This window comes from Lactuca sativa, chromosome 4, assembly GCF_002870075.4.
Source record: "Lactuca sativa cultivar Salinas chromosome 4, Lsat_Salinas_v11, whole genome shotgun sequence".
Classification (NCBI taxonomy): Eukaryota; Viridiplantae; Streptophyta; class Magnoliopsida; order Asterales; family Asteraceae; genus Lactuca; species Lactuca sativa.
Window position 1 is genome coordinate 68100738 of NC_056626.2, and position 12320 is coordinate 68113057.

At 32.3% G+C, this 12320-nt stretch overlaps 3 protein-coding genes across 5 annotated transcripts; all 3 read left to right on the forward strand.

Annotated features, from left to right (window-relative positions):
- The first annotated feature begins 1689 nt into the window (after positions 1–1689).
- On the forward strand, positions 1690–4077 carry LOC111906995 (uncharacterized). 3 transcript variants are annotated; one of them, XM_023902779.3, is made up of 4 exons: positions 1690–1918; positions 2061–2272; positions 2861–2969; positions 3042–4077. In XM_023902779.3, exons 3-4 carry the CDS (start codon positions 2863–2865, stop codon positions 3958–3960), a joined length of 1026 nt encoding a protein of 341 aa, XP_023758547.1. In that variant the 5' UTR covers positions 1690–1918; positions 2061–2272; positions 2861–2862; the 3' UTR covers positions 3961–4077. The 3 variants fall into 3 exon arrangements, with proteins under 3 accessions (XP_023758547.1, XP_023758546.1, XP_023758545.1); XM_023902778.2 differs by having other exon boundaries at positions 1690–1946; positions 2861–4077; XM_023902777.2 differs by having other exon boundaries at positions 2861–4077.
- A 1526-nt stretch (positions 4078–5603) lies between these two features.
- LOC111906990 (uncharacterized) lies at positions 5604–7669 on the forward strand. Its single transcript, XM_023902768.3, has 2 exons — positions 5604–5736; positions 6354–7669. The coding sequence occupies exon 2, from the start codon at positions 6356–6358 to the stop codon at positions 7424–7426; it is 1071 nt and encodes a 356-aa protein (XP_023758536.1). The 5' UTR covers positions 5604–5736; positions 6354–6355; the 3' UTR covers positions 7427–7669.
- Positions 7670–10340: 2671 nt separating this feature from the next.
- LOC111906983 (uncharacterized) lies at positions 10341–11216 on the forward strand. The gene is made up of 2 exons (XM_023902765.1): positions 10341–10756; positions 10844–11216. Exons 1-2 carry the CDS (start codon positions 10341–10343, stop codon positions 11214–11216), a joined length of 789 nt encoding a protein of 262 aa, XP_023758533.1.
- The last annotated feature ends 1104 nt before the right edge of the window (positions 11217–12320 follow it).

A 12320-nucleotide genomic window follows, 5' to 3' on the forward strand; every position in this document is an offset into this window, starting at 1 on the left:
AATTCTGAATGCATGAATCTAGATATCTGTGCAACTTGAGTATCGGTTAGTGTTTTTGTTTTGATGTCTGATAAGATGAATATCTTCCTGCACGCCATGTGTTTGATTATTTGCTTGTGTGATAATCTTTAGTGATTCATATGTGTTTTGCTATAAGGACGGTATAGTAGTTGAAAGCTTTCTAGATTATTGAATATGATTCACCGAATTTTGCTTGGTTTGATATATGAAACTTATTTTTATATGTTTTGGGTTTAGTTTCCTCGCTTTCTTGATTTTTGCTTTTAATGTTGGCCTAAAAGCGTTGACAGTATGCCATTAACTTGGTTAATATATAAGCTAGATTAAGAAAATCATCTTACCTGGTACAGGGTGTATAAGTTAGCAAAATACTTACTAAATATATATGGAAATGCTATATACTCTTTACTTGTAAGCTTAATTTTGGTATGTTGCCAGCAATGTACTTCGTTTTTACCAATAAAGCTACAACTATTTCACATAATAATATTGTATTGTCATTTCCTCCGCACGTTATGTTAGGTCAAAATAGAAATATACTTTTATTTCAAATTATACAACAATTTTAAAAAAGGGTACATTATGTTTTCAAATCTGTTGCTATATTTATATTTGAGCTTCCCTTAGATCATGCTGTCATTTAAAGCTAGATTTGAAAATTATATGGCTTAAACACCAAAGTACAATGCTAAACTATTTAAAATATGACATGGATCCAATAAAAATGACATGGCTAAATCTTATTAATTTAATAAAATTTTAAATCATCAATACAAAAAGTCTATAAAAATTTAAATCTTATTAATTTAATAAAATTTTATAAAACTTTTACGCGTGATTTCTACGGATTGTAACCTAGTTTTTTTAATAAAAAAAGGAGCATGGTTAAAGATGGTACTATAATACCATATGGATAGTTTTTTATATATTTTTTCATAACGACAAACGTAGACACTATAATTTCAGTCCTAGATTATATATTTATTTTCTAGTTGTATCTAATTCATAGTTTGTTTATAAAACTTAAAATAGATGTACACCATCGACAATCATTATATAAAGTATAAGTATCCCTCATTTATATAATCTAAACTATCAATAATCGTTAGTTTTATAGGTTTTATGTTTTAACACATGTATTTCTTCAATCCGATAAACATATTTATATAATATTATTTTATGGTATATTTATTATACTTCAATAATGTCTTTGATATAGTTGTAAGAAACCACATATATTCACTAACCTTCCGACTTACATATGTACTTTTAAATTTTTATATATCGAAATCCATAATTTTCAATCATTATGAGAGAGCAAGAAGATAATTTTTGTCTACCACTACGTTGAGATTGATCTATTTGAGCTTTATAGTTTATACACGGCCCAGATGATCTGAAGTTTGGGCCCAAAAAGGGCCTAACTTTTTTGTTTTGTCAGAATTGGGCTTTTTATGGATACTGTCAAAATGCTCTTGGATTATTCAATTTTGCTTTGGAAAAAATAAGTTTTTGGTTCTTAGACGCTGCTTTTGTTTTCAGGTTATAAAGTGTGAAGTCTAAACGTTTTTGGGTTAAAAGTGAATCAGGAAAGAGTTGGAGGACTGAAGCTGTCAAGTGGAGCAGTATTTTGAAGAAATACGCGTTGTTGTACGGGAGAATGGAAAATATACTGTAAAAATTAGAAGAGACTTGCTAAATTCATATAATCTGAGTTCTTGGATCCTTTATTAGAGTGTGTAATCTGAGTTCTTGATCCACAACTCTCACATTTGAGGGTTTTCTCTCTGATTGCCCTCTTTCGCTGTTCTTGCATTAAGATCAATCTTCTGGTTGTGTAATCTGAGTTCTTGGATCCTTTGATAAGAGGCGTTAGAAGTTGCTCTTGATTTAAGGCGTAAGTTTCTTGTCATGATACTGTTCTTGTAAGGATTTTAGTTATATTGTTTGTTAAGTTCTTAATCAATTGAGTTTTTGGTTGATTTTGTTAAACAAAAAGTTGATGTTCAATTTGTTCCAATTATTTGGTTTGAAAACAGATACGCATTACGGCATTAGCAATTAACTTGTAGAGAATCAAACTAGAGGAGATATCGTCATCGAATTAGGGGTTAAACAACATGGAAATTACTCGCAGCGATTGCTATCACGAAAGCAACAGTTATCTTGGAGTTCTATCTACCGATTAATTCTTAAACCTATAAACTCAAAGCCGATTCTTCTACCAAAATCGTTCACTGCTTTCAATAAGGTAACTTTTTTGTCAGTTTTATTATTTCAATTGCACTTGGTTGATTACTTGATTATCTAAATTTTAATAGTTTATATCTATGCGATTCGTTTATAACTCTTCTCGAAGTAATGATTTTCTGTTTTTGTAATGGAGTAAATCAGAACTTAAATGTTTATTGACTTCTTGAAGTATGTTACTGTAGAAACTTGCACTTTGATCCGTTTGATACGTGGGTTATTGGTATTTTCATTCTTGATTCTTTAATATCATTTGATTCTTGTTTTCTTTAGTTCCTCTAATTTTTTCACAGCTTTATCTGCTTTTGTAATCGATTAATCGAGTTATTTAAGTCAAAAGCTGCTTTCGTTTACAGATTATGTAATTGAGTAATTGCCTTCACGCTCTTCTTTAAAAATATTTTCTAGTAAAAACAGTAACACTGCTTTCATTTTTTTTAATCTTTCCATCAATGTCAGAAAAAGGTTGAATGGCGTGTGGGGTAGGATCCTTTTCATATTTCTACTTATTTCATCTTTTTCTTGCCACATTTTAGGTAGTGTTTGTGTATATGCATAGAAGTATTTATTTTACTTTTGCTAAGTATAGGAATGGCTAAGACAAGGAGTATGACCAGAAAGCAGAATCATGATGATACATCATCATCTAGCAGGAAGAAGAGGTTCAAGACTTATGACCATGGTGGTGTGGCACCTTGGTTAGAACTTAACCATGATTTACTTTTTTTAGTTATGATGCAACTTGGAGTCATTGATTTTGTTGCATTCAGTGGAGTTTGCAAGTCATGGAGGTCACTCGCACTCAATAATAAGAAGATTTTTATGGCATCCAAACCACCGATGTTGATGTCCATCTCTGATCCTTCTTATAAGAAGAAAGAGTGCTACTGCTTCCTAGAGGACTTTGAAGGAAGAAAGTTCAAAACCATGATTCCCAATTCATCTGGAAGGACTTGTATCGGCTTAACTTGTGGCTACTTAATCTTGTTAGGGGAGGAAACCAAAGACTTGTGGCTTGTGAATCCTATCACAAGGCATCAACTTCATTTCCCATGTGTTCCTTTCAATGCCCCTCTTTTTCCAAATGGAGTCAAGGCTATCCTCGTCTTTTCACGTACAATAAATGGGTGGGTGTTTGTTGTGTTAAATCAATCCCAGCGTGAAATATGCTTTTCTATATCGGGTAAAGCTGCATGGAATCATGTCTCTACTTCCTACATCCTTGATTTGCATGCTTTCAAGGGGAAGATATATACGATAGACGTGTATGGTGTTGTATGTGAAATGGTACTCACTCCAAACCCTAAATTGACATTACTCAAAATCAAGGATATGTTGAAGCCACAGTTCTTATATCCTGGGTTTGTAAGTTGGGATGAAAAACTTTATGTGATGGATATCTTTCTAGAATATTCCAACATGGTTCAGCTATTAGATCTTGATGAAATGAAATGGGTGACACAAAAAGAAAGGGCAATTGGAGAACTTGCTTTCTTTCTTAGTGTGTGGAGGTATGATGCTGCTATTAAACCGGAGTCATGGGTTGACTCTGTTGACCCTCTGTTGAAATATGAGAGATATGAACGCTTCATTGACACTAGTGATAAAAGTCAAAAACATAGGTTTTTTGCTGTAGACAAGTGGTACTTCCCTGATCGTTGTTTGAATGTTGATCATATAAATGAGTGATCATAGAGACTATTATAGACTTGTTACTTGTTTTTTGTATTTGCTTATCTTAGCTTCTTTCAAGACATGCATGTTGTTGCAACTTATTGTATAAAAATAGACCATATCTCCCTTTTATGTGTGTGAAATTCAAATGGTGGATATAAAACTTGCAAAATTCAAATATCACGGTAATCGAAGAACACGAAAACGAGTACTTTCAAATTTAACTATGCCAATTGACTTATATTGACGAGTGTAAACTTTCTATATCTATAAAAATATGTACTTAATTGTAATTTCACTTTAAAAGTTTTACTTTTCTGTATACCCTACTTTAAACAAGCGAAGGATTTTGATTTTATTTATCAAATAAATTGTAGAATCTTAAATTATAGCTGTACAAGTAACTTTTTTGCTGCAAATATCACTAAATTAGACATGTAGTCGTATTGAAGATTTCTCTAGTGACAAGAGAAAACAGAGAACGCAAAAGAAAGATACCCGTTAGTCCCCAAATTATGGGGAACTTGTCGTCGTTTAGTTGTTTGATTTTCCCTAGAGCTTTACCAAACACGGCACTTTGAGAACCCAAGCATGGCAATTTTTTTTTCCAAATATTTTCTCCCAATTCTTGGGAAGAAGGGGAGGAAAAGGTTTCATAAAAACTTTGTAATGATAAAAAAATCAAGGCTTATCTTACTAAGTACATTAAATATATATAGGTATATGCATATAGCAATTAAAACTTACATATGCTTACATGTATAGTATTGCATCACGCTCTCATAAATCTGCATATTTACAATCATAATGTTCCTGAATAATAATAATGTCAATTATATGTACCTTCTTTGTCCCCCAAGAATTGAACCATTTCATCTCAAGGGTTTCTTATAAAAAATACATCCACTAAGGTCTTTACGTCCAAAAAAATGCCACTTTACCATTACGATTTATGCACATTTTTGTTTTGAGATATTGTGTAACCAAATTTAGGAACTCGGATTCCAATTCAATGTGGAGATTACACATCATAAATGCATGTGTTATATATCTATACACAAACACATATGTATTTTATATATATTGAAATCCATAAATTTCATTATCATGTTCGATTGTTCTCCAATTGTAAGTGTCAAGATTATGATTATGTAGCATGAACTATAGGTGCACAAACTAGATTTTTATCGACACAACAATTTATGTTTAATTAATAGGATTTGTACAAATCTCTCAAACATAAATTTTTGTTTATGAAGAAAAAATATAATGTACAAATCACTTCCCATATTTTAAGGTTGCTATTAATACTTTATTGTTTGTCAATTATGTAACTTAGCAGCATCTTGTTAATTATTGTTTACTGGTTAATAGTTGATGGGCACATTAGTTGTTTAGTTTAGATATTATATATGATAAAAATATAAACATTTGTATACAAAAAACTATATAAATCAATAATATGTGAAAAAATCATTAATCATTTTATATTAGACAAATTTTGTCAAACATTAACAAACAACTTATTAATTAACTATATTTTAATATCATATAAACAAATATCATATCCCAAAAATTAATGAACTTCGACATTGATATATAAAATATTTCAATTTTATGCAAGGCCACCCAAAGGCTTTTATTTTTCAGCACAAAATGGGGGCCCATTATCAATACGCATTACAGGAAGAACTACCGAGGGATTGCTATGATTATGGAAGTACCGAAAATCTTGAAGTTCTATTTCTAGACTCTAACCGATTCCCGAAATTGTTTACAGCCATCAATCGGGTAATTTTTTGTTTTATTTTTTCATCTTCGCTTCGTTGATTACTTGATTATGTAGTTTAATTGTTTATATCTGTGATTCGAACTCGTTCATAGCTCTTCGTGAAATGATGATTTTTCTGCTTTTGTAATTGAGTATATCAGGGCCTAAATGTTTATAGTTTTTCTGGTTAAGAGGTTAATTGATCCTTTAATTGCCCCTCATTTGATTCTCCACATCTTTTTCTCCTATTAGGAATGTAACTTTTTCTATTCAAAGCTAACTTTGATTTTCGTTTACAACTGTAGTAATTGAGTAATTGTCTTTCATGTTTTTGTTTTCAAATAATGTCTGATAAGAAACAGTAACATTGCTTTAATTCCTATTAAACTATTTCATCAATGTCACAGAAAAGGTTTAATTGGGTCATGACTCATAGCACAGATGATGATATGCAATAATATGCACATAGACAATGATTTTAATAACTTGGATTATCTAGGGTTTGTTTGAGTTTGGTACTTTTGTTTCATGTAAGGTTTTAAGTGTATGCTTGTCCTGTTTTCATAACTCATATATCATATGTAGAATTCGCATTTACCAAGATCTTGAATAGTTAAATTTTGTTTCGCAATTGTAGGAATGGCAAAGACAAGGAGTACGACTAGAAACCAGAATCATGATGATTCATCTAGCAGGAAGAAAAGGTTCAATACTTGTGACAATCATGGTGTGTCACATTGGTCAGAACTTAGCCATGATATGCTTTTTTTAGTTACAATGCAATTGGGAATCTTTGATTTTGTTTCATTCAGTGGAGTTTGTAAGTCATGGAGGTCATTTGCACTTTGTAACATGAAAAGGTTTATGGCATTGAAACCACCCATGTTGATGTGGATCTCTAATGATGCAAATATGAAAGAGTGCTACTTCTACCTAAAGGATTTTAAAGGAGGAAAGCGCAAAACCCTACTTCCCCATTCCACTGACACTAAATGTATCGGATTAACTTGTGGTTACTTGGTGATGTTATCTTTGAAAACCAACGATTACTGGCTTGTGAATCCTATCACGAAGCATGAACTTCATTTCCCTGTTGTCCCCTGTTCGCCAAATCTTAATCCATTCAGAGCTATCCTGATCTTTTCACCTTCCCTATCTGGGTGGTTGTTTGTTCTTATTCAGAGATTCTCCCGTCTAATATGGTTTTCAATAGTTGGTACAGATGCATGGAATCATGTCTCCTGTGCTATCCCCATTATTGATTTACATGTTTTCCAAGGTAAGATGTATACCCTAAACAAGTGGTGGGGTTTGTGTGAAATGAGACTTGGTCCAGAGCCCAAATTGACATTACTTGAAATCAAGAGTTTTCCAAAGAGACACTTCATCTATCCGTTGCTTGTAAGCTCGGATGAAAACCTTTATGTGGTGGATGGTTATAGTTTAAAAGTTCCGTTTGAGGAAATGGATTTTCGTGAAATGAAATGGGTGTCACTAAAAGAAAAGACAACAGAAAAATATGCTTTCTTTTGTAGCGATATGGCGTATGGGACTGATATAATACCAGAGTCATGGGCTGACTCTCTGTCACAATACAAAAGATATGAGATCTTTCATAACATTACTGAGAAATGTCAAAAAGGCAGGTTCTTTTCTTCAAGCATGTGGTACTTCCCTCGTGATTGTTTGAATATTAATCTTTGTTCGTGAGCGATAGACATCTTGCAACTTATTGTTTAAATACTTTGCGTTCTTGCTCACCCTTTTGTTTCATGTGGGCACACCTATCATTTATATCTCCATTTGATGTGTGTGAAACGGTTGATTAAAAACTTGCAAAATTTAAATTTTAGATTGCAACTCTTCTAATTAATATATATAAAAAAAACATATTAGTAGTCCTATTTTAGTTCCCTTCAATGTATTGTGATTTGTGAGCTTATTCAACTGATGTGTTCCTCATGTATCGTGCATAGTTCAAATTCAATTTTATGGATATTTGATGGTAGTGCTCCAATTTTTATATTGACAAGAGTAGTCAATCTACATCTCATCTATAATTTCATTAGTAATTTTTAAATTTGTGCTAATTTCATTTTAAATGATTTAATAATTAGGATGTATACCCTAGTTTAAACCAGAGAAGAATTTTGATTTTATTTATTAAATAGATTTTACATTTTAAACATGAGGCTAAATCATTCCAAAACCATTCCAAACAAAGACATTTGAATTGTAGACATGAACAAAGCCATTCCAAAGCATGAAGCTAAACCATTCCAAACAAAAAAACATTTTGATTGTAGACACGACACAAAATTATTTCAAAACATGAAGCTAAACCATTCCAAAAACAATGCACACAACACCCATACGAATCAATTTCTTTCTCCCTTCCAAAACTTTTCCAAGCAACAACTCAATGCATTTCACGAAAATGGCAATGTACTTTAAAATTCAGTTCTCTTTGGTTTTGGAACCGAAAAAAACGGTACCGATACAGCCACCATACCTTCCTATTTGATTTGACTAATTTACACACTTTAATTTAGTTTCTTGAAATTTCACAATAAATACTTCAAGCTAATTCATGTATATTTCTAAGGTTTGTAACACATGAAATATCTGAATGTGGATGTTGCTCTTTCCCACACATACTCTTATCTTTTTTTTCCTCTCTTTGTTTAGTGATTGCATTAATTCTTTCCTAATCGTCTTTTCTCCGATTATCATTGTGTTGAAAAAGGTTGCAACATCTTACTATTGAGAATATGCAATTTGCAACAATTGGAGTCGAAGAAGATGGCGATGCAATTACAAAAGTTTGTATTAATTTTTAAATAACCTGATTTGTAAATGATTTATTTTGGAAGTGCAAGTTAACAAATTAACGTTTAGAATACAAGTTTTGGGAGTAAAAGTTTAACATGCAAAAGATTTATGTTTAATTCGTATTTTGAATAGATTAATGATTAATTTGGATTTGATGATTTTCTATATATTTTTTTAATTATTCAGCAAGTTGGTTCATATACGATATGTTTTATATTTTATAAAATATGAACATATCACTCAAGTAAAATAGTTAAGAATTGAGTAAAATAGTTCAGAATGGTAAAATGATTATTTTTATCATTCAATACGGTCATTCGTATATCTAATGAAATATCTTGTTTTATTTCGTATGCAGATTTATTCATAACTTCTACACCATTCATGCGTCTGCATGATTCAGAAATCAGTTTGATCCTACGAAACAACCCTAGAGAGTATCACTGTGTACCACTAAACAATTTGTCAACTTGAGATTGATCGATGATCAATTTGAGTTAGAGATGCACATTGGCACCCCAGACTGATACCAGACGGTCACAGGTCGGTCTTTTTCAGCCTAATCATTTTCGGATTAGTTTCAATCTTTTTTCGTATGGCCATGCATGCGTCTTTTTTGGTTTGGTATAAGGGTTTTATTGGTTCCGTTTTTGTACTTTCAAGTGTTTTGGTTTTGGCTTCGAGTTTTTTCTTTGATAAATATGTGATTAACACCACAGGAGCATGGTCATAGCCTCATAGGTCGGTCTTTTTTTAGTACTATAAACTATGTTATCCTTTTAGTGTGTTATCCCATTAAAAAAATATCAAGTTATATTTATGTAAATTGTTAAAACAGACTGCTGGTTTGTTTGTTTGTTTTTCTTGTTTTTTTTGTTTTTTTTGGACCGATTTGGGAACAGTCTATTACTCTATTATTTTTTAGAACCCGTCCAAACAATATCGGACCTATTGAAGCTTTTTTGATCCTGTCTTATTTTAGAACTGATTCGGTTTCGTGTCCTTTTTCGAGGAGAACCGGAAGCCATATCGTCGTTGGATTAGGGATAAGCTACACCAAAATTACTCGCAGCGATTGCTATCATTATGGAAGCAACGGTTTTACTGGAGCTCTAATTCAGTATTTATACCCATTAGTTCCTAAATTATTAACTCAACTGATTCTGCTACCGAAACCATTCAGTGCCGTCAATCAGGTATTTTTTTTTTTTTTTTTTTTGTCGAATATTTGTACTTCAGTTTCATTATTAAAAATTCGCTTGGTTGATTACTTGAGTCTCTACGGTTTTATTGTTTATATCTATGCGATTTAGTGCTCGTTCATTACTCTTATTTAAGTAATGATTTTTCTGTTTTTGTAAGTCAAAGTTTTCATGTTAATTGATTTCTCAATTTTTTGGTTTCCGAATCTTATTCTATGCATTTTATCTCACGCTTTTTTATTAATTGATCATTTAGTTTTGGGTAAATTTGGTATTTGATTGACATGTCGGTTATTGGTTTCATTATTTCTGTTTCTGAGTGTTATTTAATTCCTTTTTTTTTTTTTTTTTGAGTTGCTGCGGATAAAACTATTTAGTATAGTTTTTCTGGTTCGGGTGCTCCTGCTCATTCAATTCTTTATAGCTTTTCTGCTTTTGTAATTGAGTAATTGACTTAGCCAATTGTATATAAGGAATGTAAGTTTTTCAAGTCTTGTAATTGAGTAATTGTCTTCATAATTCTTATATCTTATGTGGAATTCGCATTTACCAACATCCTGAATAGTTATTTTTCTTTAGTAAGTGTAGGAATGGCTAGAAACCAGAATGATGATGATGCATCAACATCTAACAGGAAGAAGAGGATCAAGACTTGTGACAACAGTGGTGTGGGGCCTTGGTCAGAACTTAACCATGATGTGTTGTTTTTAGTTATGATGCAACTGAGTTTCGTTGATTTTGTTGCACTTAGTGGAGTTTGCAAGTCATGGAGGTCATTTGCACTCAGGAAGAGGTTTATGGCATCCAGACCACCCATGTTGATGTCCATCTCTGATACTTCTTGTATGAATTCGTGCTACTGCCACCTGAAGGACTTTGATGGAAGAAACTTCAAAACCCTCCTTCCCCATTCTGTTGGCAGGAGGTGTGTGGGATTAACTTGTGGTTACTTGATCTTGTTAAGTTTTATAACCAATGACTACTGGCTTGTGAATCCTATCACAAGGCATGAACTACATTTCCCTGCTATCCCCAATTTAAAAAATCTTGTTCTATTAAAGTGTATCCTTGTCTTTTCAAATATAATAAATAGGTGGGTGTTTCTAGTTATAGATAAACTCTACTTCAATATATGGTTTTCAGTAGAGGGTAAAGGAGCATGGAATCATGTCTCCTCCACTTACCCCATCCTTGATTTACACGCTTTCAAGGGGAAGATATATGCCCGAAGCAACACCTGGCGTGTGTATGAAATGAAACTCAATCCAAAGCCCAAATTGACATTACTCAAAATCAAGAATTTTCCAAAGTCAAAAGTAGGGAATCCGGTTTTTGTAAGTTCGGATGAGAACCTTTATGTGATGGATCACGGTTTAAAAGATCCGATTGAGGAACTAGATTTTGGCGTAATGAAATGGGTGTCACCAAAAGAAAAGACAATAGGAGAATATTCATTTTTTTTGTAGTGATTGGAAGTATGGTAGTGTATTTAACCCAGAGTTGTGGATTGGCCCTCGGTCACAGTTAAAGAGATATGATTGCTTCTGTCGTCACACTACCACTGATCAGAAATGTGCAAAAGGCATCTTCGTTTCTTCAAGGATGTGGTACTTCCCCCATAGTTGTTTGAATGTTGATAGCATAGATGGGTGACTGATATACTTGTTGCCACTCTTTAGTCTTTATCTTTGTTTTTATCTTTTGCATGTGTTGACTATTTCTAAGACATTGCCTCGTTCAAGTTATTATTTGAAATTTAAGATGTATATACTACTATAAACAAGAGAAGGATTTTAATTTTATTTAGCGAACAAATTTACAATCTCAAATTTTGGTTGTACGACTAATTCTTTTGTTGCAAATTGCACTCATGTAGTGGTACTGAATAATATGCAAAACGATTTCTTGATGAAATTGTTAAGGCAAACAACACTACTGTAACCTTCTTATGGTATGCGTGTAAGGTTATGTTTTGGCTTGTCAAATAAGGTTACGCAACATGAAATTAGTTATTCATAATTTGTTTCAGGTGAAGAACAAACATTCAAAATGCACAAATTAGGCAAAATTTCTTTAGGATGCAACATTAAGCCATTATATAGGGAGAAGCAACATACAAGCAAGCAATGACAGCAGATAGGATTAAAGTATCCTTTGATTATTTTTTGTTCTAATATATTGTAAACGATTTAAAAAACATTTGATTAATTTTAAATTGGTGAAACATAGAAAGTAAAAGAAGATACCGATTAAGCGATTACTCCCTGAACTATGGGGAATTTGTCCTTAATTGATTGTAGAGATGCACATTGGAGGTTCCGGACCGGCATCAGGTTGGTTTCGAAATGATCCGATCTTTTTGGGACCGGTCTCGAAACAATTATTTCTTTTTTTCTAACAGACGGTCTTGAGCCTGGGTTTTTTTTGGTTCAGTCTAGTCGTTCGGTCTTTGCGTCTATATTTTTCGGTTGGGTTTTGGTATTTTTCAGTTTTTTTTTTTTTTTTTTTTTTTTTTTTGTTACGGTCTCGAGTTTTTTCGTAAATAAATGCCTGATTAACACCAGAATCAT

Coding starts and splice junctions, on each gene's coding strand:
- LOC111906983 (XM_023902765.1), top strand. CDS start 10,341: ATGGCTAGAAACCAGAATGATGATGATGCATCAACATCTAACAGGAAG. Junction 10,757..10,843: donor CTTGTGAATCCTATCACAAG/GCATGAACTACA, acceptor TATAATAAATAG/GTGGGTGTTTCTAGTTATAG.
- LOC111906995 (XM_023902778.2), top strand. CDS start 2,863: ATGGCTAAGACAAGGAGTATGACCAGAAAGCAGAATCATGATGATACA.
- LOC111906990 (XM_023902768.3), top strand. CDS start 6,356: ATGGCAAAGACAAGGAGTACGACTAGAAACCAGAATCATGATGATTCA.